This window comes from Sinocyclocheilus rhinocerous, unplaced genomic scaffold (assembly GCF_001515625.1).
Source record: "Sinocyclocheilus rhinocerous isolate Xijiao unplaced genomic scaffold, SAMN03320098_v1.1 scaffold968, whole genome shotgun sequence".
Classification (NCBI taxonomy): Eukaryota; Metazoa; Chordata; class Actinopteri; order Cypriniformes; family Cyprinidae; genus Sinocyclocheilus; species Sinocyclocheilus rhinocerous.
The window spans coordinates 121,694-147,738 of NW_015662082.1; the positions used below are offsets into that span (position 1 = coordinate 121,694).

Below are 26,045 nucleotides of genomic sequence, written 5' to 3' on the forward strand. Positions count from 1 at the left end.
ATATGGGGCTCTTAGGACTGCAGTAGACTAATTTCAAGAATTACCTGGGAATGTGGAGAAGAATTCACATAACTGCTGTGCGCTTTTCATGAAAATCCTGCAACCACTTTGGTATTTAGTTTAACCACACGCTGTGAATTCGAATTAAACAGGCGACAATAATATGGTGGTTTGCATTTGAATGAGCTTTTAACTTATTCCCATGAAAAATGTTGAATAGTCCGACATGCAGCAAGAGTTAATTGAGCAATATGATTTGGACGTGTACCAAATGAATTCTGGAAGGATCAGATGAAAAAAATAATTGAATCAAGCTAACTGGGCAATGTCATCTACATTAAACAAGTCAATTTGTTTTGTGCACACAGTAAACAAACATAGCCTTTAAATGCACTTTGGCGCGCGATGTAGGGTGTAAATGGCAGCACACCTTTCTTAAAATGATGCCCATCGCTTTTAAAGTCCATGCAGTGAAACTCAACACCGGGCACCCTCGTGTCCCGTTTCTGTTCCTAAATGGGTTTATTCAAGCACGTAATGGGATCCCGGCAGCACAACTTTGAGAACTGGGGGCCACGGTAAACTTCACCACATGAACTCGGTTTCCAGGGCTATTAAGCTTTTAATTGGAAAATAGCAGATGAAATTTCAGGGTGACGATAATGCCGCATGCAGTCTGTGTATGGCGAGGGGAATTCACACCAAGGGGAGTGAGAGGACAACAGAAATGCTAATACAATTATTTATGTTTCTCACCAACACTGCAGAAGCTGAATACATAAAAAAATTAAATTTTCTTTACACTTTATCTCCAAAAATAATAATAATAATAAATAAAAAAAGAGAAAAAACAAAACAGAGAAATAGACTGTCAATATTTATATGTAATATATTTTCATTTAAAGTATTTTTATGTAAAATACAATTTTTGGTGTTGAATATGATTGATATAAGTGTAAATAAAGAATCAAAAGAGGTGAACACTAGTATATAACACCATCTAAACGAATCCTCTAAATGTAAAAGGAGTACAGTTCTGTACATTTGTTAACAAATATAATGCTTCATTAATGCTTTAAGTGAAGAATGTATTTGATAAACTTGTTCTCCTTTAGTCTTGTGTGAGATATAAACAAGAATAAAATGAAATAAGCATAAAAATCAAACCAACCAACCAGTAAAGAAATAAATATCATGAAGCCAAATATCTACACAAACTAATACTGTCTTTTTTTCTACATGGCATTTTGAATGATTGAATCAATTAATGGAAGATAATTTTATTAAGCACTGCTGAGAGGACAAGGTGAAGCGCATTGTGAAAATACTGTAAAATATCCGACAGACATGGGAGAGAATTGAGAGAAGGTAAGTCTGGTGTTTGGACAGAGAGAAGCAATACTCCTTACAGAAATAAAGTTTCAGGGTAATAATGCCACTATTCAAAATAAAAAGTGAAGGTGAAAGGTGATAATTAGTATATTTTCTGTGGTTTAAGGGAACCACTATTAGCAGCACTAGACTGAGGTGTATCTATGTGGAGCCCAAAAGCTGTTTTATACTCAACTGAAGGACAGAATAAAGGCAGTAAATGTCCCAGGTCTAAGATCCAAGAAACTATAAACTGAGTATGTGGCACCAATTAAACCGATATAGTCAATATATAACAATATTTTTATAGATTTTGATTTCTGCATTTAACTCAGCTATGCTCTTTTATTTAATTTGATTGCTTTTTGTACTTCTTGTCAGGTTTGATTGAGGTTTATAGTGGTAATTATGTAGAGACTCAATGTTGAGTCTGTGAGCTGTCCATCGAGAGCCCAATCGGCTGCTCTTTCACTGCGGCACTCTGACAGGCAGCCATTAGTTTCAATGTCGTGAGTAATGACGGGACATCTGTCCAGTGAAATGTCTGGTTATTCTCTCTATATGCACAGAGCCTCCAAGGGCACCCAAATCACTGAGACTCTGACAGGACCCACACCTCCCCGCCACACCCTCTCCATCTCAACATTAACAAAAGCAGTCAACAAAATAGTTGTCTGCCTATATAACCCACTCTAATGGGACTTAAATTGTACAACTTCATGCAACTGAGACTCTTAAGTTAGAACAACAACTAAGACTTTGACAGTAACAGATTGACAGCTTCATATCCAATCAATCAGATTTTTTACGGATTATTTGCAGTGTTACTGTATTCATTTACAACTTTTGTGCCTGGGAAAAAGGGTTTCATATTCATGCCGTTACATTCACAGGTGCTTGATCACATTGTTGACATAAGTTGGGCATGAACTTGGGTCCTATAACAAAGCAATAGTTCACCCAAAAATGAAAATTTGCTGAAAATATACTCACCCTCAGGCCATCCAAGATTTGCTTCTCCATTGGAACAGATATGGAGAAATTTAACATTACATCACTTGCTCAACAATGGATCCTCTGCAGTGAATGGGTGCCAACAGAATGAAAGTTTGAACAGCTGAAACAGCTAAAAACATCACGATAATACACTTAAAAATTCACAGACACACTTGTTTAAAACTGTTTTTGCTTGTAAATGGTGTTTGATCTGGACATATTTCTCTTCTGATTCAGACGAGGCGACTTTTTCACTGAAGGTAATATGAATAGAGGACATATTTTAGCCAGAAGCAATAGTTTGAAGCTAAAAATATCTTAATGATTAATGTGTTTATTACAAACACATAGCTTTTTGATTCTCAAGACATTAACTGATGGACTGGAGTTGTGTGGATTACTATTGTGATGTTTTTATCATTTGTTTGAACTCTCATTCTGACGGCACCCATTCACTGCAGAGGATTGGTGAGCAATTGGTTATTTTAGTTCCATTGACATGTTGGCAAATAATATGTAACCACAATATAGTTGTACCCATGTACAGTATTTCTAGTCATCCAAACAGATGATTATATGTCAAGTATCGAAATATTTCATTTTGAATTAAATCATTGCTTTTTGACCATATCTTGGTAAACATTACCGCAATACTGAATACTTTAACACAACAACCAACTGCATGTTCTCTGTAAATTTTACTGTCAAGGTTTTATTAATGTTGCAATTTCTATTCTACTCTCACTGTCCAGGAATCTTCTTTAATATCTCTACAAAATAAAATGCATTCAATTCAAATAAACATATTATTACAGATTAAACTGGGCCTCGTTTCAGACCATACAGTCATCAAACACTTTTATGATGTCTTCCTCTCTTAAATCCAAAAGCCCTGACTTAAGAAAATGCAGCACATGCCCCCCCCCCCTCCCCTCCAGTATGCTCTGAGACTTTGGGACAGGGGTGGCTTTATCTTTCATGCAGCCGATGTGATTGATGGCACAATAACAGCTCAAGGAAAACAAATCCACAGACACTTTTCAGGCTGTCGTTGGAACACAAACCTGAAGCAGCAACAGAAGGACACGGCGGCATGTCGGAGCCCAGCGCGGACAGCCTATGATAAAGCGGCCTTCCTTAACTAAACTCATAAAGCACGGGACAATAAAACTCAATCTTCTGTAAAATCCAATTAAGTCATTACCTGACTGATTGTATCTTTAATTGAAAACAGAAGTGACAGTAAATTTCTGTGATATATCAGGATCAATCGATACTGCTGTACAATCTGCTCTCCAGAAGTGATTTATAATGCCAAAGCCATATAGGTAACTCCACATTCTTCTCACTAAAACCACTGGGGGATGAAATTAAGAGTAAGTGCATTTAATATATAAAAAAAAAAAAACAAGATGGTCAGGTTATTGATTACAGCAGATGGGGCAGAATCAAATAAATGTTTTCAGGGTGCAGAGCAAAGAAAATACAAGTAATTTTCATTTCAGATTTTATATTGCGCTCTCAACAGTCAAGCCTTGTGAAAGTCAGTCATCAATAATGATTTTATTTCCACTGAACATGAGAGCATATAAACACACGATTGCAAATTAGCTTTTGTATTGTTTTACAATCGTAACAATAAAACAAATATTTGTAACATCATGGTGTCAGTAAACAAGAGCTCACCACATCATGAGCAAAATACAGTAAGTATGTTTACACAAAACCAGCATCTGGAAAACAAATTAACAAATGAATCAAACTGTGAACTGTTGGTCTAACAAAATTGTACAAAATCAGTGTTTCATATTAGAATATACAGTATTCAGCACATTCTTACAACATTTTACATTCATTTTTAGAAAAAGGCTATTCATTTAAGTCTCAGTTAGCTACTTATTAATACTGACTTCTATGTAAGTGCAAAAGAAATATAGATGCAAGCATATTAAATGGTCCTCAGACTGATTGATTAATTTTAATTGGCCCTCCACTATAATAAAAAAAATAACAAAAATAAAAAGTAAAAATTAAATCACACTTAGAAAAAAATGCATTTAACATGGATATGGCTCATTTTTATCAGATCTAAAAACCGAAAATTATTTTCATTTTTAGGTAAATGTACTGTCATAACAAATGTCTGCAACAAACTGAGCTTAAAAGGAAAGACAAAGTTTTGTGTCCCTCTTCTCCTTTACCATTTATTTGAGACTTGACTGAGGACACTATCTGTGCCAACACCATTAAAATCAAGGGCACAGCTTCATATTACACAAAGAAAATACGGAAGAGTACTGAACATTAGCTGGATCATGCTTGGGAACAGGGTAGATGCAAATCATCAAAAGTTAAATGATGTCCTTTAGTGATGGCCATAAATAAACAAGCCGTTCACTGTGAGATTGAAGCATAATTTAATAGTATCTCTTCTAACCCAACTGTCCCACAGCCTGCAACACAACACTATAGAGATGCTGGAGAAGAGCTCATATGCTTTGCATCTTGAAGGTCATGGAAAGAAGTTAGATTATCCATTAGGCCAATGACAGCAATACTGAGCTTCAACTGATATATGGCAATAAATCGTTGTGCTCTGCCATTTCTTTCACTATAGCATATGGAGTGGAAGTGACTCATTCTAATCTTTAAAAACTGCAAGCTGAAGCTATCAAACTGTATGAAACAGCAATCTATGTAAACTGCATTTCTGATCATCGAGTAAATTATAACCAATGTCTATGAAAATCTTATAGAATCCCCTAAAAAGTTGAAAAACACCACAATGATCAACCTGATCAGTGTTAACTACACAATGTTGAACAATAAGGTGAAAAATAAGTTGAAAATACAGAAACAGTTCAATTAGATGGGAGATTGGTGCAGGTGAGGGTTTTTTATTTGGTTGTCCCATCAATGATGCAGTCGACGGAGAAGGCTCCAGACTCTGAGCTGCTCTCACACTCCAGCTTGTTCTCAGCGTTGATCATCGAGCTGATGGACACGGAGTCTTGAGCTCCATCGGAGAAAGCTGAAATAAGATGTACCATGACACAAACTCATTTTTGTTTATTATTGAAGACTTCGTGAAGACTTTGTGCCAGAGCATATGGCATCTGTGATGATACATGAAACATGAGCTTTTTGGTTCCTGACATTTTCGCATTTAATGACAAAGTACAATGGTGCCAAAGAGTATTTGGACACTTAAGGCTCACATAAAAATGTTTGAATGTATTTGGATTAGAATCAAAATATCAAGCCAAGCAGCATTTATCTGAATGTTAAGGTTTAAACGACAATAAACAATAGGTCTGAACATACACCTGTGCTTACTCTGATTCCTGTATGAACTTGAGGGCAACCATTTTCATACACTACCAGTGAAAGGGGTATGGGGTCAGTACGATGTTTAAATGTTTTTGAAAGAAGTCTCTTACACTCAGCAAAGTGCATTTATGTGATCAAAACAGTGAAACCAGTAATACTACTAAATTATTACAATTTAAAATAACTCTTTTGCATTCTATTATATTTTAAAATGTAATTTATTACTGTGATGGCTGAATTGTCTCACGCTGATCTGGTGTTCAACAAACAACATTATGCTCAACATTATAATCAAAATTGAAAGCAGTTGTGCCGCTTAATATTTTGCGGGAACTGGGTTTTTTTTTTCAGAATTCTTTGATTAATAGAAAATTCAGAAAAACAGCTTTTATTTCAAATAGAAATCTTTTGTAACAATGTAAAAGTCTTGACTGTCACTTTTGATCAATTTAATGTATCTTTACTAAATAAAAGTATTAATTACTTTAAAACAAAACCTTACAAACCCCAAACTTTTGAATAGCAGTATTGGAAACACCCAATAACAATCATTTTGGAAGCATATGGTTAAAAATAATTGTAAAAATGGCTCAGAATTTCCAAACATTTTTGGGGCCATTGTATTTATAAGATAATCAACGTGAAAGTTACACTTTGAATTCTGCCAAACAAAAAAAAATCTGTGAGCAAGCCGATTCTATGAACAGAACACAATGTTAGAGTAGAAACAGTGATGTCACAGCATTTCATATGTTGAGATTATCAGCTTCTCCAGTCAAACCAAACAGCATTAATTAAATGTATGAGCACAGTGCTGTCAGTTCTCAACATTACAACAAAGTAAAGGCAGTGCTGCCTGTTATGAATCACACACTGCAGTAAGTCCTGGCTACTTTGGCAAACTCACTCAAGCTGAAGATACGCATATTGAGCCAGACAGACTGCTGAGTGAGCACACGGCTATTGACGAGTCTGTACTGTACTGACTTTCTCCAGTGCCTGTGTGCAGACTGATTACTAAAAAAAACAGCAACATGATATTACTGTAAAAATAAATTAAGAAAAAAATTATTTCAGAATCAGATGCTCTGGTTGACATTAAATAAACTCTGATAGTTATTAGGTTACATTTTTAACACCAAGACATAATCATCTGCTTAAATAAATTACTTTATATAAATGTAAAACCCTAGCAGCACAAACGTTATAGTTTCCTATAAACACGCATGAAGGTTTGTGCATTGAGCCAGGTCACCACTCATCTCAATATGCATATGATTCTAATACATTACAGTCTCTACTGAGTCTATCAAAGTTACGAGTGTCGGGAGGGGTGGCACACACAAATCCTGTTCATCTGCTTTCCTGACCTTCATAACCTGAGAAAAGGAGCATAAAGGCTCTTACTGTGCCTCTCATCCCTTCTTGCCCTCCCTCTTTTTTATCTGCCTCTCCTCCTCTGCACTGCTCTGGCGTGGAGGTAATTAAGGGGTGCTGGCGAAAAGGAGTAATTTTTCTCCTCATTAACTTCCTGATTGGTTTCAGGCTACAAAACTTTGCGCTCTGCCTACAGTTTGTCATCAATTCCAAACTGGCCAATCGTTAATACTAATGTTTGTGTAGCTAAACTGCGCCGACGCTCTCTGTACAACAATAATACATGGAGTGAGGGTGAAAGAGGAGGGGCTGGAATTAGCCGTGGCTGTGTTAATTCTGAGGGAGTTCATCAGGGGGAAATCTATGGTGTAATTGAAGGGAAGATCTCGCGGGTGAGTGGACAGGTCGTTTGTAGGGACAGTAAATCAGCTGTGGGGCTGTTTGGCAAGCGGACATGTTCTGTGTCATGGCTTCGTTGCCTTTGATTATCATTGTATTAGAACTTAATATAGACTAATGTTAGATCGGCCTTAAACACTCTGTAATACAGACAATCAGGCCTTTAAATGCGCAGATAAAACCAAATAATAATGAAACAAGTAAATGGATTTCTTTGACTTGTAAAATACAGCATATATTCACTATAGTATTATGACTTATGAAGAAATATCTCTCAAACAATCACTCCATCCTGATGAAAAATAAATGAATAAAATAACCAGGCTAAGCTAGTTTGCTGGTCTTCCAGGCTGGTTTTTAGAAGGGTTTTAGGCACTTTACAGCTTGTCATACTGGAAGACCAGCTGGCAGCATAGACCATATTAAACCAGCTAAAACCAGCTTAAGCTGAAGTGTTTCAGCAGGGCACACATTCAATAAGAAAAACATTTATAAAATCTTCACAAAGTTGCCAAACAAGACATTTCCTACACACTGGCACAAACGAGAGAAAAAAAAAAAAAAAAAAAAAAAAAAAAAAAAAAAAAAAAAAAAAAAAATCACACGTCTTGTCAAGTCTAAAACACTTGAAACAAGAGAGGATTTATTTTTCTGTACGCCCAAAAAGAGCTTGTTCTCCCATCTGAACTTTTGCCCTCTTCACCCTTGTTCGGCTGACTATCTTAGATTTCCAAACTATTAAACAGTCTTTGTGTAGTTTAACAAAAGGAAGCTTTTTTCAAAAAAGAAAGAAGAAAAAAAAAAAGAGCATGAAAAGGGGAGGGGAAACAGTGAAAGAAGCTCAATCATTTCTGGCAGTTTGGAAAAAAGTGAACAAAAGCCCAGATGTGAGAGAAGATGGCAATTCAGGGTTGATCTATTGTGGATAAGCTCTTTCCTCTGCAACTCATATACTGCCAGCGCTGGGCCATGAGGGTCCATAATGCCTGCACTTAGATAAACACACATAGTTGCATAGAGATAGCGCACACAGGCGCTCACACACACACACAGGCATACATGCTTGAACGTGTATACAGATGCGCTCATACACAGATACGCTTACAGTGATTAAAAATAAAAATAATAGTTCATTGTATAAGTCTAAACCTCAGATGTATCAGTCTAAAATCGGTCTAAAACTGAGTGTTAAGATGTTATAGGCTGATATTAGCAGTAGGTAGGTAGGTAGGTAGTTGATATTTTAATGCCATGTCAGCAGCTGAGGCTTTTCTACCAATTACATAACAGTTGTATTAATACAACAGATAAACAAGGTGTTTACAATTCTAAAACAACTTCTTGTACGATCGTATTAAACAAGTTATTAAGAGAGCTTACTATATCAAATTTCCATCTACTAGCATTAAAAGCAGAGCTGTCCAACAATACATGTTTAAAGGGGTCATATGATGCTATTTTAAAGATCATTATTTTGTGTATTTGGTGTAACAGAATATGTTGACGCTTTAATGTTCAAAAAAAACATTATTTTTCAAATACTGTACATTATTGTAGGTCCTCTATGCCCCGCCTCTCTCAAACGCTTCGCTGATATTAAGAGACTTTTTAATTTAGCAATATTATTAGATATTGGATATTTAAATAAACATGCTCATTCATCCATACTTTTGCATTTTACACTTATATAAACACTAATAATAGACTGTTAAATGTAATATTTAGGCAATCTCAAAATGAATACTCATTTTCATAATGTACATTATCAAATATTATAATAAATATAAAACAATTGATTTTATTTTTTAGTGTTTTATTTTTACTAAATAGTAATATCAGCCATTTATTGGCTATTAGCCATAAAGTTATAGTTTTCGGGGAGAAATGTAATATCAGTGCATCCCTACCTATGCCAATGTTGAACCATATTGCCATTCACATAAACCAAACCCCTAATCTTGCCCCGTGGACTTGGATGTGCTTCATTCGTGCATTCTTAAATTTGGAAAACCACTTTCACAATAACCAAAGGGGCCAAAAGCTATGAAAGCACCCTCACAAACAAACACTCACATCTGTACGACATGACTTGGCCGAAGATGTGCTGAGGGGAGATGGAGTTCCCTCAAGGAATGACATGCACGTCTCTCTCAATCATTAGAGTCGTGGCAGGACTTAATGGCGCAGAAAACACAGACCTACAGCAAGGAGGTGGCACTTTAAACAGCTGCTGACTCCTCAAAGAGTGAACGGCCGTGGCTGCTGCAGAGAGACGGATGTTGTTTTCTGAGTGGAGCTCTCACTCATAATCACATTGGCACTGGAGTTTGAAGCACTCAAGGGAGGTGGATGCAGAAGTGTTTAACATTTAATGACAAACCAAGCAGACAAACGCGAGCTTGCACAAATAAAATTCAAAATGCATTTATGTATATTTCATAGCACCTTCAAATTTCTTATCTATAGTAGGCTTGCCGCGATAGACGGTGCTGACGGTTATACCGGTGTTATTGTTTATGTTAACTTTATTAATGAAAGAATCCTGAAAAAAAAACTTATCATGGTTTCCAGAAAATATTAAGCAGCACAACCGTTTTCAACACTGATATTAATGTTTCCTGAGCAGCAAATCAGCATATTAGAATGATTTCTGAAGGATCATGTCACACTGAAGACTAGAGTTCTGGCTGCTGAAAATTCAGCCCACATGTGAGTACATCGGACACTCCAGTCCCCATTATCGGTCTATTAGAGATCTGCATGAGTGGCCTGTAACATCTGACAGGAGGCATCATGCCAGGGTCAGAGGCTAATTAAACACATAAGCACCTCCAGACCTGTATTGTTCCCCAATCTGTCCCCAGTCTCAAAGTGTCTCTGAGAGAATTGACAGGCCCTCCTCTCTGTTAAATCACTGGCACTGATACAGCGCTTTGCTGTTTCTGCAAATGACCTGTCCGTCTCTCCTGGCCTGTGCTCCATTCCGTCGAAACATTATGGATATACTATAATGACTTGAGACAGAATCGATGATTTGAGGGATTTTGTGTCATTATCTTTAAAGGAGAGAAAATAATCACAAGTGCAGAATAAGCGGTGCAGGCATCAGTTAGCACGGCTGTGAGGGAGACTAAAGCCCCCCTGGGTGAAATAAATGACTTAATAGATTCAGTTGAATTAATTATGTTACGCTCTGGGTAAAGGCTGAATATGACCATAACATTCTGGTCAAGAATGAATGTCCACTTTCCATTCATAATCAAAACAAATAAAATGTTACCACAAATAACTAATTCTTTGAAATCCGTGTGAAAAAGAAACCAGCAACAATGAGGTAAAGACACAAAATATGCCTGCTTTTGAACTATTTAGACAAGATTCAATAACTAACGATTCCCATAAAATAAAGCTCTCAGCAGCAACTATGAAAGCATCTTTTCTTTAAGTTGTTTTTTTAAAAGGATTTTCTTTGATGATTAAAAAATATCAAATAACTTCTAAAACACCTAGGAAAGAAGCCAGTTGTAAGTTATTTCTAATATGTTGATTTGGTGCTCAAAAAACATGTACTATTATCAATGTTGAAAACAATTGTGCTGCTTAATATTTTTGTGGAAACCATGATACAATTTTTCAGGACTCCTTGCTGAATACAAAGTTCCAAAGAACAGCATGTATTTGAATTATAAATCTTTTGTATCATTACTGTCTACTGTCAATCTGGATCAGGCTAATGCATATGTGCTGAATAATTTCTTCTTCTTCTTCTTAAAAAAAGTCCACCCTAAACAGTTGAACACTAGTGTATATAACCTGAGATTCTAGGCTTTCTTTCACACAGACAGTCTCCTGAGGAGGACAGTGTGCTAAAGAGAGCAGAACCTTTAGCAGCAGTCATTACCCATTTTATCTCCTCAGTGCCTCAGGCTAGTGTTAATAGAAATGTTGTACAACACATTACAACAGTGCTTGAGCCTAGAGCAGCCAATTACACTGGTATTTAACTGATCCATAGAAAGAAAAGACAGAGCATTTAGCATCAGCACTGGAGAAGGGAAGACAGCATGACATGGAGGAGTTACTGACTGTGCGGTTAAATAACACTCCAGCCAGAGATTTTGCCTGCAGGCCACTGATTCACCCTCTGATTTCCTTGACTCAGATATGCCAGGCCTTACCAATTCTTTCAATTTTTTTGGAATGCATTATGTGGCACATTAGCCACCCTTTTCATCTGTAATACTAACATACTTACGGTCAAGATTACAAAGGTTATCAAAGTGCTTGTTTTATTTTGTTTGTAGGTGGTGAAAAAGGGAAAACCTTTCTCCTATTGATCTGAGATCAGAAGGAGTAATAGATAAGAACTGGCAATTATGGAGAGTACAACAGAATAAGCTGTCACCAACTGACACCATACAAGTTAACCATCATTCCTTTAAAATCGACAATAAATTTAGGGTACATATATGCTATAAGATAAGCTATAGCTTCTTATGAACTCTTGCCCTTCCTGTAACCCTAGCCAGGATAGTGAAACTGTGTAACAACCAAATAAAGGGACACATGTAACAGCACTTAACCTCAAGGGCAAGGCTGTGCTGGAGTTCTATGAATGCTCCACAGAGGAATAATGCAAACAGGATGGATTAAATGTTAAAAAAAATCTCCATGGCTTCTCTGTCAGATGAGACGTTACACCTCTTCCTGCTCAAGCTCTACCTCTCAATTGTGCTTGAAGCCTGGAGAGAATCGTTATTGCCCTTTGTTATCCTGCACTGAAAGAGAATGAATGGGCTCTTTGATTGCTCCTATGAGATTTTGTGTTTTCCTGGAACTTTTTACCAAGGGTCTGCCACCTCTGAAAACATTATCACATTCTGACTGAGAAGAATTACATCCATTAAATTTGTGGTTTGCAAATGGCACCAGACTGATCAATATATGTCAAAAGCACATTAAATATGATTTATCGATGTGACCTGAATACTTAATTAGTTACCTGTAAATAAAGCCCTTCACCAAATTTGTATTCAAATAAAAGCGTTACTGATTGACAGCAACAAAAAAAAATAATAATTAGAACTTCTTACAAAAAGTACTGTGGCAGAAACACAGTACGGTGATGTTTTAGATGATCATACTATAGCACAATTTAATATGTGCAATGGTCTTGAATGAACACCATACTATATTTACAGGATTCTAGAAGATATTTCAAAGAATAGCATGGCATTAGCTTGGTACAAGCCAAATAAAACACTATATTACCCATAGTAACGTCCAAAAAAACGACGTAGTTACCTATGTTAAATGTGCTCACTATAGTAATAACACTACATTTTGTATAAATATAAGTAACTTACCATAAACTAAACGCAAAACTTAAACCTACAAGTTAATTAATATTGCTCAATATTTGTGTAATTACATTTTAACAACATCACCTTGAAAAAAGGGTAACCAAAGAAGGCAAGAATGTGTTACTTTTGGAAAAAGCTTTGCACTGCAAAACAATGCCTTTACAATTTATTCTGAAAGCCACATATTCTGTTCAAATATTGTTGTTGGCAAACGAAAAGCCCCCTTCTACTCTCTCCAAAACTGTAAACTTGGCCCAGTCTGCAAACAAAACTAACTTTGAATCCTCCAATAATAAACAACGACAAAAAGAAAAAACAGAGCACAAGAGAAAATGGTAAAACCCATAGACTGTCTCGTATAACACTGAAATTTCTACATAACTCACAGTGGGCACATCATCTCACGGGCCGGGCGGCTGCTGCGGGTGGGGGCGGATGCGGACGGAGGTAAGGCTGCCCTGGCGGGTGATGGAGTGCAGTGTCACCTCCGGCCCATGCAATTTATGGCGGAGCGCTGCTGACGAGCTCCCAGCAGTAAAGATCACACAGGGGCGTATTTCACAGCGAGCTGAGCTTTATGAAGAACACTTCGACGCCCCGGCAGGCCGCCGCTTGTGACGGATGGAGAAAGACGCATGACAAGCTTCATCATTGTTTGTAAATCTTAACTTGTTCCCGCTCACTAACCCCAGAGGCAATTTTCCAGAGACAGCTGTGGGGGCCTCTCGGAAAGGACAGCGTCGCACTCCTGAAGGTTATTTGGCCTCATATTTGGCCAACTGATTACCCCAGCTCTAGGGAAAATAATTATACTCCGCACAAGCACTGAAGGCACAGAAAGAGAACAGAGGACTCAAGAGACAAGTCATCTGAAAACCGCTGTAATGCTACTTTGAAAATAATGAAACTCGAATACTTGTCATTTACTGAGTTGCCTCTTTTTAAATATCTCCTAACAGTATGATGGTTACTAGAACACAACAATGATGGGAACAAAACCCAGAGTGTGGCAGCTGATCAGGTCTGACTGCAGAAGTTGTGAATATGACACTAGAAAATACTATGAGATGTTTAGGGATCAGACTAAACAGGGAGTGCAGACTCCCATGTAAAGGACCAAACTCAGGCCACACAAGCCTGGATGGTCATTCAGTCTTCTTCACTAACCAAAGGATTGGAATCAGGATGTTAAAAATGTTCACGTTTTAAAAAAAATTATTTTTAAATGTTAAAGGGGTGGTTCATTGCAATTTCACTTTTTTAAGGTTAGTTAGTGTCTAATGTTGCTGTTTGAGCATAAACAATATCTGCAAAGTTTTCTAACCTATTTCTGAGGGAGGGGCTTCATAAATGAAGGAAATGATCAGCCCGTTTCTCAGAGAAGGGACAGAGAGGTGTGGAATAAAGGTAAATTATGTGAAAAATAATGCGTTTTTAAAAAAACGAAACGTTAACACGTTAGACTGCACCCCATAAACACAATCAAGCCTAGAAAAAACCCAGTGAACCACCCCTTTAAAAATAGAAAGCAGAATGAAATAATCAGTCAAATTCTTTAAATGTGTTCAAATTACTGGAGATATACTGGTTATATTTCATTGATAATACTTTTTAATATCTTAACACGTTAACTTTGACATTGCTAAAACAATTGTAAAATCATATTTGTCCCCCCACTCACCCAGACCACCAAACCCCTGCATTAGGGTTTTGTAAATAGTAGGTACAGGAAACAAATAATAGACCACAAACTCCTTGCTGGGCTCCAAGCATCTGTGTTTAGGAGATGGGACCACCCAGTTTGGAGTGTTTTGCGTGTAATGGAACATAACACCCCCTGCAGTGATAGTGGGGGTGACCGGCACCCTCATGTTGAAACCACTGGAAATCGGCATGTAAAAATCATTAACAGCCAGGGCAGGTGGCAAGCTTGGAGGTATGCGGGAATGGTGGATCACAGAAACGCCATAATCATACTAAAATGTCCTTCAACACTCTTAATTAGTTCAGAATGGTGCACAGTAAGACATATATTGTTTCTAAAATCTGTAAATAATTTTAGACGGTGTCAGTTCAAACTTTATAGCTTTACAAAGTGAAAGGCACAGGAAAAATAAAAAAAATACAATTTATGATTTCTATGTTCTAAGACTGGAATTCTTAGCACATGGTCCTTGTCTCTTTAAATCTGAAGTCACCAGAACAAATGACTCTCATAAAAGTTTTACCTTTGAATTTATTTTTTATAAATTTTACAGCGCCCTTGACTCAGAGTATGAACCTCCCTCAGATGTACTTGCTCACACTGTTGAGAATCTCTGGATAAAAGTTTATGGCCCTAAGAGCATGTGTATGTGTATGTGTATGTATGTGTATGTGTGTGTGTGTGTGTGTGTGTGTGGGACTGACCTGCTGCTTTGAGTTCGGGGCAGGTGCTGGGTGGCACACATGCAGCCGTGCCAAGCCCCTGACTCAGGTAAGATGAATAGTAGGAGTGTGTGCGGTACTGGGGGGACACGTTATGGCTGGACAGGCGACCGTTCCCACTGGGCATCTGTTTCAGAGGGATGTGATTTTGGGGCAGGTGGAGAAAAAACAAAAGAAAACGAGTTATCACATAAAGAGTCTGATGGCATCAACAGTCAAGAATCAAAAGAAACAAGATCACATTTTGGAAGTTGCAGGTCCAGACATTCACACTGTATAATTTCTCATGAATGTTTTACATCATAATTTTCAACTTTGTAAAACATGTCAATATGCCAGGCTCAGCATATTGAGCTGTGGCACTCTTCAGCAACAGAAGATTGAATACAGCTTGTCTAATTTCCCTGATCTGTATACTTTTCAATAAAACAGTAAAAAGGACAAAAATAATTTAGATTAAGTAGTGACAATGAATGAGGCAGCATATTAGAATGATTTCTGACTGATCATGAGACACTTACGGCTAGACTAGAGTAATGGCTGCTGAAAATTCAGCTTTGCCATCAATAAAATCACATTTTAAGATACAAAACAATTATTTTAAATTGTAATAATATTTCAAAATATAACTGTTTTACTGTATTTTTTTTATCAAATACCCTGTAAATGCAGCCTTGGTGAGCATAAGAGTCTTCTTTCATAAACTTAAAAAAAAAAAAAACTTACTGACTCCAGAATTTTCCAGAATTTTTCATGCTGGTCTAGCTAATGTGCATGTACATTGTAAAGCAATAACACTAGGCAGTGGCTTTACCGATAAGTCTCAAATGAAAGACTGAACATCCTTTATTTAAGATACTATACTGAGTGTTGCAGTTTCTTCCTCTGCTTCACACATAAATGGTCCATCTCCTCATCCTCATACTGTCCCTGTTTGAACCAGAAGACATACTAAATGATCAACATTACCTCAACAGCAATGGACCTAAACCTGGTTTTGACTTCTATCTGCACACTGCAAGACACATTCATCTCAGAGCACTGAAAACATTGATAAAACAGAGTCTATACATTCTGTACATGACAATATAAACCTCAAGTCCGAAGGGGAGGAAAAAATACCCAGTGTGTGTTATGGTTGACCTCCTGCCTAGACTGCTTTATTTCTCTCTTTCTTTTTCAAAATAAACTGCAACAAACTGCTCTGGCAAGTTTTCTTCCCTCTTGTGAGAACTTTAAAATAAGCTGTCTAACTTGAAGGCACAGAGGCTTTAGGGTGTTTTTCAATTTCACTTTTATGGAATTTGATTTCTGTCAGCCAGTTAAACTGTCCACCCCATCAACTCTTGACAGGTTTATAAACTGTTGTTTAAACAATATCAGCCTCTTGTATTGCCTATGACAAATATAATACAAATTGAACTGTATTTTTTTTTTCAACAGTACCCCACCAATACGTACATGAAATAAAACAAGGTGGGAAAAAAGCATGTGCCACAACAAGCAAGAGACAAACATCAAATGTGTGCCAAAATGTCTGCAATGCTACTCAACTATTTCCTGCTTTTTCTATGCCAGTTCTTAACCTACCATAACACTTACATCAAAATAAGTCCAAGTGGAATAAAATTCATGCATCATTCAATGTCATTCCCTGTGATTCAGATCTCTATCTCAGGTATGAACATATCTAGGCAAAATCTGGTAACACTGCACAGTGCCTGCTTAGTACAGCATCAGCAGTTTGAAAGTGCATTGTGATTTCCAATTCATGTAATACAAAAACTGCTCGCAGAAATGATGAACAGGCCTGCTAGCGTTGTGCTACCTCTGCCATGTTAGATCTAGAGCAGCCTCATTAATAAGGGCTGGCTGGAGTCCTTTACCTCCCTGAGTGAGCTCTTATCTGGCACCATCAGCTGTCTGGATCCTCTACGCAACCCTCATATTTTCATTCTCCACCTGCAGTGCAGCGGAGCCCCACTTGCTGGAGGTGGGAGAGGGCGGGAGATGGACACACTAAGATAAAAGTCAGATGAGCTCCTCACCCTACTACTTCCTTATCCGATGAACCCTAATAAAGAGAAGAAGCTATGATGGAAAGTTTCATGGAACAAGTTATGATTTCGTAAACATAAGAATACATCACAATGTTCAACAAACAACAGTGAAGACACAAAACACAGCCGGATGGAAAGAGAAATCCTTCTTAGATGATGCAACCTAAATCACAACAATGCCTTTCTTACAGGTTCATTGCGCTTACAGAAACACAAACCTCATGCTTCTACTGACTACCAGATTTTTAATGGTAAAAACCATTTTTAACAAACAATGAATTTTTCAATCATGGACATCAATCCGTGTATCATTCGTTTTTTGATTTAATATTGAAAGTAGAAAAATTAGAAAACTGCTCCTTTTTCGTATTTTCGTTTTTTTTCCAAAACACGAAAAACGAGAATTCAGCTTAAATTTTCGTTTTTTCGTTCTTGGGTGGAAAAGTTTAAAACAGATATTAGTACTTCAATACGCTGGTTTATTAACATTACATCAGTTAATGAAATACGTTTTTTTATTGTGAATTTAAGCCATGTTTCTACCATATTTTTAATGGTGAAGTTCTGGCAACCACAGCTGCCGGTATTTTACCGTAAATGTCACAGATTTTTTTTTACAGTGTATGTATCATGATAAAAAAAAGCGACTTTACAGTCTGGAAATACTTTAGGCTATAGCAAATTATTTTGCAGAGCCCCTATCACTTTAAGAACTACTGGTCTACACAGAAGAAAGAACTGTCTAGACTCTGCCCCTGTACGAGTTGTGTTGAGCTATTCATTAGTCTGTTTGATGAGAAAAATATGAAATGTAGTTGCAATAAAATGGGTTATTAATCCGTACAAATGCAGCAGTGGAGGACTATTATTCTGTTGCGCGATACTGCAGAAGAACTGATGACAGCACGGTTTGATCTTCGGCTGACCAATCAGCAGAAAGGGGCGTTTAATTCCCGCCCACATGTAGAAATCGAATATTCAAGCGGTTTATTAATTTTTCCACCCATTAACGAAAAACGAAAATTTAAGCCGAATTCTCGTTTTTCGTTTTTTGGGAAAAAAAACAAAAACACGAAAAAGGAGCAGTTTCCTAATTTTTCTACTTTCAATATTAAATAAAAAAACGAATGATCGAATGATACACGGATTGACATCACATCTTTTCTTGAGGTAATTCCATTTGTCGTGACAACCTGAATTCACCTTCATGTCAAAAGGTCTAATAATCTGATATAAGAATAAGAAACTGAATGAAACAGTCGCAAGGGTCTATAAGGGTCCTATCTGTGATTTCCTGTATTACGGTTTTCTTCCTTTCTTCAAAATGGCTTGAATTACATTGTTTTTGATTTGATGAACAAACTATTAAAACTTAATTTTTTAAACTGCCCCTTTACTTTTTTGTGAGTTTTAATTAAACTATTTACTAAGGTTAAGCCAATCTACCAGTGCTTAAACTACTGGAGAGTTTGAGCCTTTACATGGGACCTTTTTTCTTCCGGCGTTACACCAACTTTGTGCATGCAACAATTGTAATGCTCCACAAAAAAGGCAAAATGAATTTTAATTCAGAAATGAGAAACCTTTAGAACTTAAAAGCTGTGTTCAAGTTAGTATCTGTACGAACCACTTTTTTTTTTTAAATGTATTTTTGATCATAAAATAATGACATTGTCAAACAAATAAAACTCTTGCTAAATCTAAATGTTAAATAAACTAACCTAATTTCTTTTTTTTTTTCAAAAGTTAAAAACAAAATGATACTGAAACAATAAACTAAGACAACAGTTTACTACAAAACACCTAAAGAATCACAGTATATTTTCCTACATTCATCTTCCAAATGGTCAAAATCAGGCAATGAGATCAGAATTAAAGTTACTCCCCCTCTATAGAGCTGTATCATCATATGAGCAATATCATTAACCTTTGCAATTCAAACCCCGGGACACACTAAGGAGATGGAGGCAGTGACCCTGGTGCAATATGTCGCCATCAGGGTTCCAACTGCACAAATATGCTAAAATATGGCCCAGTGACTGACTTGTGTGTATATAACACTCAGGAATGACTCCCTGGAGAAATACAGATTAAATTTACTTCACACTTGAGTAGATCAGATTTGAAACAATGGGGATACTTTGCCATACAAATCAGAGTCCATATACACAGGCTGATCTCCATATGAAAATCATATTATGTCATGGTATGAAGACTCTTTCTAATGTCAGTGGGTGATGGCTGATTAATAAAGGCTTGTAAAATTGTTGCAATGCAATGATGGTATATCAAAGTTGAACGGGCCATGACTTTGAGGATGCCCTCAATTTCATGCTGTCCAGTTTGATATCTTCAAACAGACATCTTCAAACTTGTGCAGCATGGTCTGATGCAGACAACGTCTACACTGGAGAGCTGCTGCCAGGACAGATTCATGTGCCTGGTCTCAGAATTGCATTGTTTGCATCTGACTCTGAGGGAAACTGATAATTACTTTGCAGTACAGTACATCTGATTATAACTTGATGTAAATCTTTAACCATACAGTTAAAAAACATGTTAATGTCTCTATCATTACAAACTGAAAATCCTACCCCCTTTATTCCGCTAATAGGCTAATTTGTGACACTGACTACATAAATCTTTTGTACAAAAAGCCAGATTTCCTTTTAGTAACAATTTTAACATACATATATTATAGTATATTTATGCTCACAAAGGCTGGATTTATTTGATCAAAACTACAATAAAAAAACTGTAATAATGTGAAATACTATTACAATTTAAAATAAATGTTTTCTATTTTAATATATTTAAAAATTTAATTTATTTTGCCTGTGTAATAAATTTGTATTGCCTGTGATGGCAAAGCTGAATTTCAGCAGCCATTACTCCAGTCTTCAGTGTCACATGATTGTTCAGAAATCATTCTAATATGCTGATCTGGTGCTCAAGAAACATTTATTATTATAATGTTGAAAATAGTTGTGCAGTTTAATATTTTTGTGGAATCCGTGACACATTTGTTTGATTATTTGATGAATAGAAAGTTCAAAAGAACAGCATTCATTTTAAATGGAAATCTTCTATAACATTGTCCTTACCGTCACTTTTGATCAACTCAATGCACCCTTGCTAAATAAAATTATTATTATTTTTTTTTTATTCTTACTGACCCCAATCTTTTGAATGGTAGCATATTACACACTACATTAAAACATAGTTGTAATAGAACTACTACAACCATAAGCTGCTTTTAAAAGAATATTTTACTGCTAAAAGAATAAGAGTATCAGTACCAGAGCAGCATAATGAGAAAACTGGAAATATGTGATTTTGCAGATTAGGATTTTGAAATATCATTACACTAACAAAAATATATTTAGCTGATATTATAAAACAGTAACAGTCAAACTAATTGAAAGCAGTGATTATTTAGACTTTGATTTATTTTCTTGTGATAGTTATACAACAAGGATAAGGGTTAAAAAACCTCCAATGACAGAATTAGTTGCGGTTCCGGCTGGGGGGAGGAGGGAAATGTAAACAGCATGTAAGAGGTGTAGTGTGCATGAAAGCCCCACACCCTCCTGCTGTGTTTGGCCAGTGGCTTGGAACGATGGCACAGGTATTATCACTGTACACCGAGGACAGAAGCTCACTACGGCCTGCCAACTTCAACAATCCAGACGGGTCCAATGACAGCGGCCCCTATCAACACGGCTGCAACGCACTTAATCACCTTATTACTGTGGCCTGGGCTACATGGGATGCAGACTGGGTGAGTGTAGAGATGTGTGCGCCATGCTGGTGTTCACACGTATGTTTGCTAGAGTGCTTGTATGAGGTACTGTATGTCTGAAGGGTTGGTTTGAAGATACTATATAGTAGGGGGCTAAGTTTGGGGTCAGCAGATTAATTTAAAATAAATTTTAGTCATTTTTGGAAGTATAAACATCACCAAAAAGGGAAAGAAAAAAAAAAAACCTGTCATGAACCGTTCCTGTTACTTTTACTGTGACACAACCAATTTTATGTTTAAAAATACCACCACTAATGTGTAAGAAATAATTACAATATTTTAAAATTCTAAAACATTATGAACCACACTTTTCACCTAATCTAAAGCCAGAACAATCAAAATAAATTTAATATTTAGCAGGAGAGAAGCAATTTTATTTCCAGTGCATAATTATGCTACTAAAAATAATTAACTGAATTAATGCAGCAAATGTGTAACAACTCTACGTGTTTCATATTTACATGCACAGTAAAGGTGCCAGAAATGAAGTTCAAAAGGAACTGGTTATCTTAACACATACAAATATTAGGTTTATTATTATTTTTATTATTACACCTAGTATTTTTATGTATTGAAGTGGTAGTTCACAGAAAAATACATATTATATTAAAAAAAAAGGAAATATCAATAATAAGACATTGGTATATACATATATATATATATATATATATATAAATAAATAATATGACTTTGGTTATTCTTTGAAAAACAAATTAAGATATTTGGGAACAACATGAGGGTGAGTAAATGACAGATTTTTCATTTTTGGGTGAACTATCCCTTTAAGCTTTCCAGTCCCATTTGTAATAATAATAATGCTAATGATAATAATGATAATGATAATAATAATATCTATTATTAGCATATAGTGGTAGCACATATTAGCGTCAACTAAATTTACAACATTAATTTAAAACCTGAAAAGAGCCACTCAGTTGCACTTGACGTGAGGAGCAAGTCCATTCACCTGGTATTGCTGGTAGTTGTACAGGTTGCTATAGTAGGATGAGTATGGTGTGGGCTGGTAGAGGTTGTAATAGGAGGCATCCACCATCAGATCAGACGTGCCCTCAGTGTGCCCTCTGCTGGTCGCCGAAGGACTTAGAGCCAGCATGGAACGATTCCCTGAAACAGCAGACAATTGGTCAAAATGAGGTGTGTGTCTGTCTCTTCTCTGGCAAGTGCATCATTCTGTAATGGTATGCCCTGAAATGAGAAGACATATTTAACACAATGTGCAAAACTGGAAACTGTATAGCTTATATTACTGTATGTCAGCTACATAAATTCATAAAACACACTTTTGCTAGAAATGTATGACATATGCAAAACATTACTGATTTAAGGAACAAATTGAAATGAACACAATACGTCAATATGGTCTCTAAATGTAAATGTCTTGGAACACTTCAAAGTTTGAACATTTTTCTCCATTACTTTTTAACTCATTTTCCAAAAAAAAAAAACTAAAACAAAGTTTATGGTTTGAATGACGTTTACTGTACTCTCTGACCACACTGCACTGATGTTCTTCATCACTTCAGTATTTCTGTCTTGTTTTCCAGTGCAAATGTCTAAGGATTTTTAAATTAAGATACATTTACTCGAGAAACAAAATTACACAAAAAGAAGTCTTGTTTTATGAGAAATTGATCAAAATTAAGTATTAAAACAATAGCAAATATCGGCCAATGGGATCAGAAAAATCAACTTAATTCAAAAGGAAAACAATTTCTCATACCTAATTGACAGATATGTTTTGTTTCAAGCACAAACTTAAACATTCATTTTGTTTATTTTCTCTGAAAGCAAACCTCATCAATGTTTGCAAGGCATAAAAACATATGTATATGGTCAACAAATGCAAAATTTAGTGATGATTCAAAAATGCTTTAGTGCTTTAAGTGAAAGCGATGGCACAGATTCACAGTAATATACAATGCCAGTTTATAAGAAGTTATTTTGTCTATCACAGATGGCTCAGCATGTGTGTTATGTCATGTGTCACTTTATCTCTGACGACAATTACCGAAAACCACCAGTAACTCCTGTTTCATCTGTCAGCAACCAAAGAGGCAGCTGAGTACAATTACAGAGCATAGGCAGCCTTGACCTGTCTGGTATCCAACTCCTTCCTTAGTGCTATCGGAGCATTAGGAACAGGATGTCTCTCCTGCTCATCGAACACAACAGCCCTCCGTGGATATGGTCTGGCACGGCACAATCGCCATCTAGCCTTCCTCCTCCTTGTGAGAATGGAGGTGCATTTCATGATGTCCATGGTCATGGTTCCTTTGTTTTTAGTTTTTCTCTGCCACTCACACAGTCATGGATAGTTCAGGGGGTCAAGAAGAGGTGCTTTTCTCCTCATTTTCCCATGGCCAAGCGACAAAGACCTGATTCACAGAAACCTCCCACAAAAAGTTGAGCTTATGTTTTATTTTAATAAAAGAGTGCAAATTGATAGACGAATAATGTGAATGAAAAAACACTGAAGGTTACTGTAATGAAACATCTTCTGATGCTATGCGAGGACGTCTCATCACACACAGTAAAACTAGCTTATTTATTCCACAATAAGCTGAAGTATGCCATTGCCTTTATTACTTTATCAGGCTTTTATGATAATATAATTTGATGAAATGCATTTCAAAAACAAATTCAAAATAAAAAGTATGCTTATGTGAGATTAGGGAAGACTAGGTCTAGCTTTCACATTTTTGCTCAAGTTAGAATTTCTCAGGGTTTTTTTTTTATTTTTTACCTAATTTGGGTACCACTTATCTACAAAAATCTAATAAATATTTGCATCATTTCCAAAAAGAAATAAAATACACCATCTAGTTAACACTGTATGTGTAAGTTGTCACAGTAAGTGGTAACCTGTAGAAAAGCCAGTAATATTTTTTTTATTTTATATTACATACTACATTCTAAAGTAGATAAAAGCCTTCTTACAAAACATATCCATAATTAAAATGTATTAGGCTATTTAACGGCTTTTCTGATTTTCAGTAAAGCAATTATCAAAGTTCTTAATGTATGGAAAAGGCAATATTTAAAAAATATGTTTTGGCAAACAGATATTGAATAAATGAACAATGAAATTAAGTTTAAAATTAAAATAAAGTTACAACATATACAGTTGTGGTCAAAAGTTTATACACACCTCGAGGAATCTACAAAATGTTAATAATTTTAACAAAATAACAGGTATCATAAAAAATTGCATGTTTTTAGTAGTCCTCAAAAAGCTATTTCACATAATAGATGTTTACAAAGCCCACAGGACAAAATAACTGCATTCATACAAATGACCCAGTTCAAAAGTGTATATGCTGCAATTTCCTTCTTGTTTTGTTAAAATAATGAACATTTTGCAGATTCTGCAAGGCTTATGTTAACTTGCGACACAGCTCTACCATGTGACAACTTGCCTCAGCCTGGCCTTCATGAAAGATGCCCTTGCAGTTAAAATCTGAATCTGTTTTGATTCTATAGTTGACTCTTTCCTAAATGTATCAAAGTGTGGTTTTACTGGCCTCACTTGTTACCCAACAGCTATTACAAAAACTGTATATAATGGTGTTGGAAATTTCTTCTTAAATGAATTCACAAAATAATGCTTTATCTATTTGTTTACAACAAACATACTGTAAACATCCAGTTCTAGGGAAAATACAGATTTGTGTAACTAGATTTTTGAGTCAAAAAATTTTGACCATCCTACTGAGATGAGATAGCCTATATATAGCTTGTGACCATCATTATTTTTGGTCCTTATTAAATGAATCAGGTTTGCTCACCTAGGTTGGTGGGAGAGGCGGTAGCACTGCTGGTGGTGGGTGATGGCGGCCCTGAGATGATAGTAAACACATTATCACCGGCCGCCTCGTTTTTCACCAGAGTGTCTGAACCGGACAGGTTAACCGGACTGCAAATGCCCAGCTCTTCCTCCTGAGCCTGCTGCCTCCGTAACGCCACCTAACACGACAAACAGTCAACTCCAGGCCTGAAGCCACCCGAGCCAGCCGGGACAATTAAGTTCACTCTCCACGTAATAGAAGCATCACGAGGCATTTGAAATATCATTTAATTACAATTAATAATATTAACGTGAATAAACTGGTTGTTTTTATACTGTCCGTTTTACTTGTGACAAAAAAAAAATCTCGCTAAGACGCCAAACTGCAGCTAGCTGAAAAACCTGCACTGTTCAACAATGTAGCTACAAAACGTTACTATGATTGTAAACAATTTATCATTAATAGTATTGTAGCAAACAATCCAATTATTTGTAAACACGACTGGAAACTGGAAACAATACAAAAACCATACCGGAGGCCAGGCATGATATATGGAGTAGTTGTATAACAACTAAATAAACACAAACAGTGATATTTAGAGCACAAGAGAGCGGAAGATACAGTGAACTTTGGGGAAAAAATAAATATAAGATAAAAGAGACTCTAGCTGAACTCGCATCCGGCTGGCTGGTGTGTACCTGGGCTGCCATGACCCTCTGTCGTTCAGCGATCAGCCGGCATTTCTGACACTGGCAGTCCCTCCAGTTGCAGAAGCGTTTGTGGCCCTTCAGCGGCGACACGAAGCCATGGTTCCTGCAGCGCGAGCACTTGGGCATGCGGGACGGCTTCGTGACAGACAGCGAGCCGTTACTCTGCTCTTCCTCACTCATGCCGACAGGTGATGGTGATGATGGCCGGTGCTTCTGCTTAGAATATGTCACGCCGGCGGATTATAAACCGTTTATAAAGGAGAGGGAGGACGAGGGTCTGAGGTTTGATACAATAGGCTCAAGTTTGGCGCGAGGAACCTGTGCATTCCAGCGCGCGTGGGAGATTTTGTTCAGTTTCTTCCCACTGAGACAAAAAGTGTCTGCCAAATTGTCGAAATCATGGA

General features: G+C 36.6%; 1 protein-coding gene across 1 annotated transcript; it reads right to left on the minus strand.

Moving 5' to 3' along the window:
* Positions 1-5,244: 5,244 nt before the first annotated feature.
* LOC107727444 (doublesex- and mab-3-related transcription factor 1) lies at positions 5,245-26,045 on the minus strand. Its single transcript, XM_016537317.1, has 5 exons — positions 25,630-26,045; positions 24,932-25,109; positions 22,093-22,250; positions 15,246-15,390; positions 5,245-5,398 (listed from the first exon to the last, which is right to left on the minus strand). Exons 1-5 carry the CDS (start codon positions 25,819-25,821, stop codon positions 5,265-5,267), a joined length of 807 nt encoding a protein of 268 aa, XP_016392803.1. The 5' UTR covers positions 25,822-26,045; the 3' UTR covers positions 5,245-5,264.

Bases quoted from the DNA above. Each gene is read 5' to 3' on its own strand.
- LOC107727444 (XM_016537317.1), bottom strand. From the start codon at position 25,821: ATGAGTGAGGAAGAGCAGAGTAACGGCTCGCTGTCTGTCACGAAGCCG. The intron at 15,391-22,092 runs GTGAATGGACTT...CCTCTGAAACAG, and splicing joins ACAACTACCAGCAATACCAG to ATGCCCAGTGGGAACGGTCG. The intron at 5,399-15,245 runs GTCAGTCCCACA...ATCTTATTTCAG, and splicing joins CCCCGAACTCAAAGCAGCAG to CTTTCTCCGATGGAGCTCAA.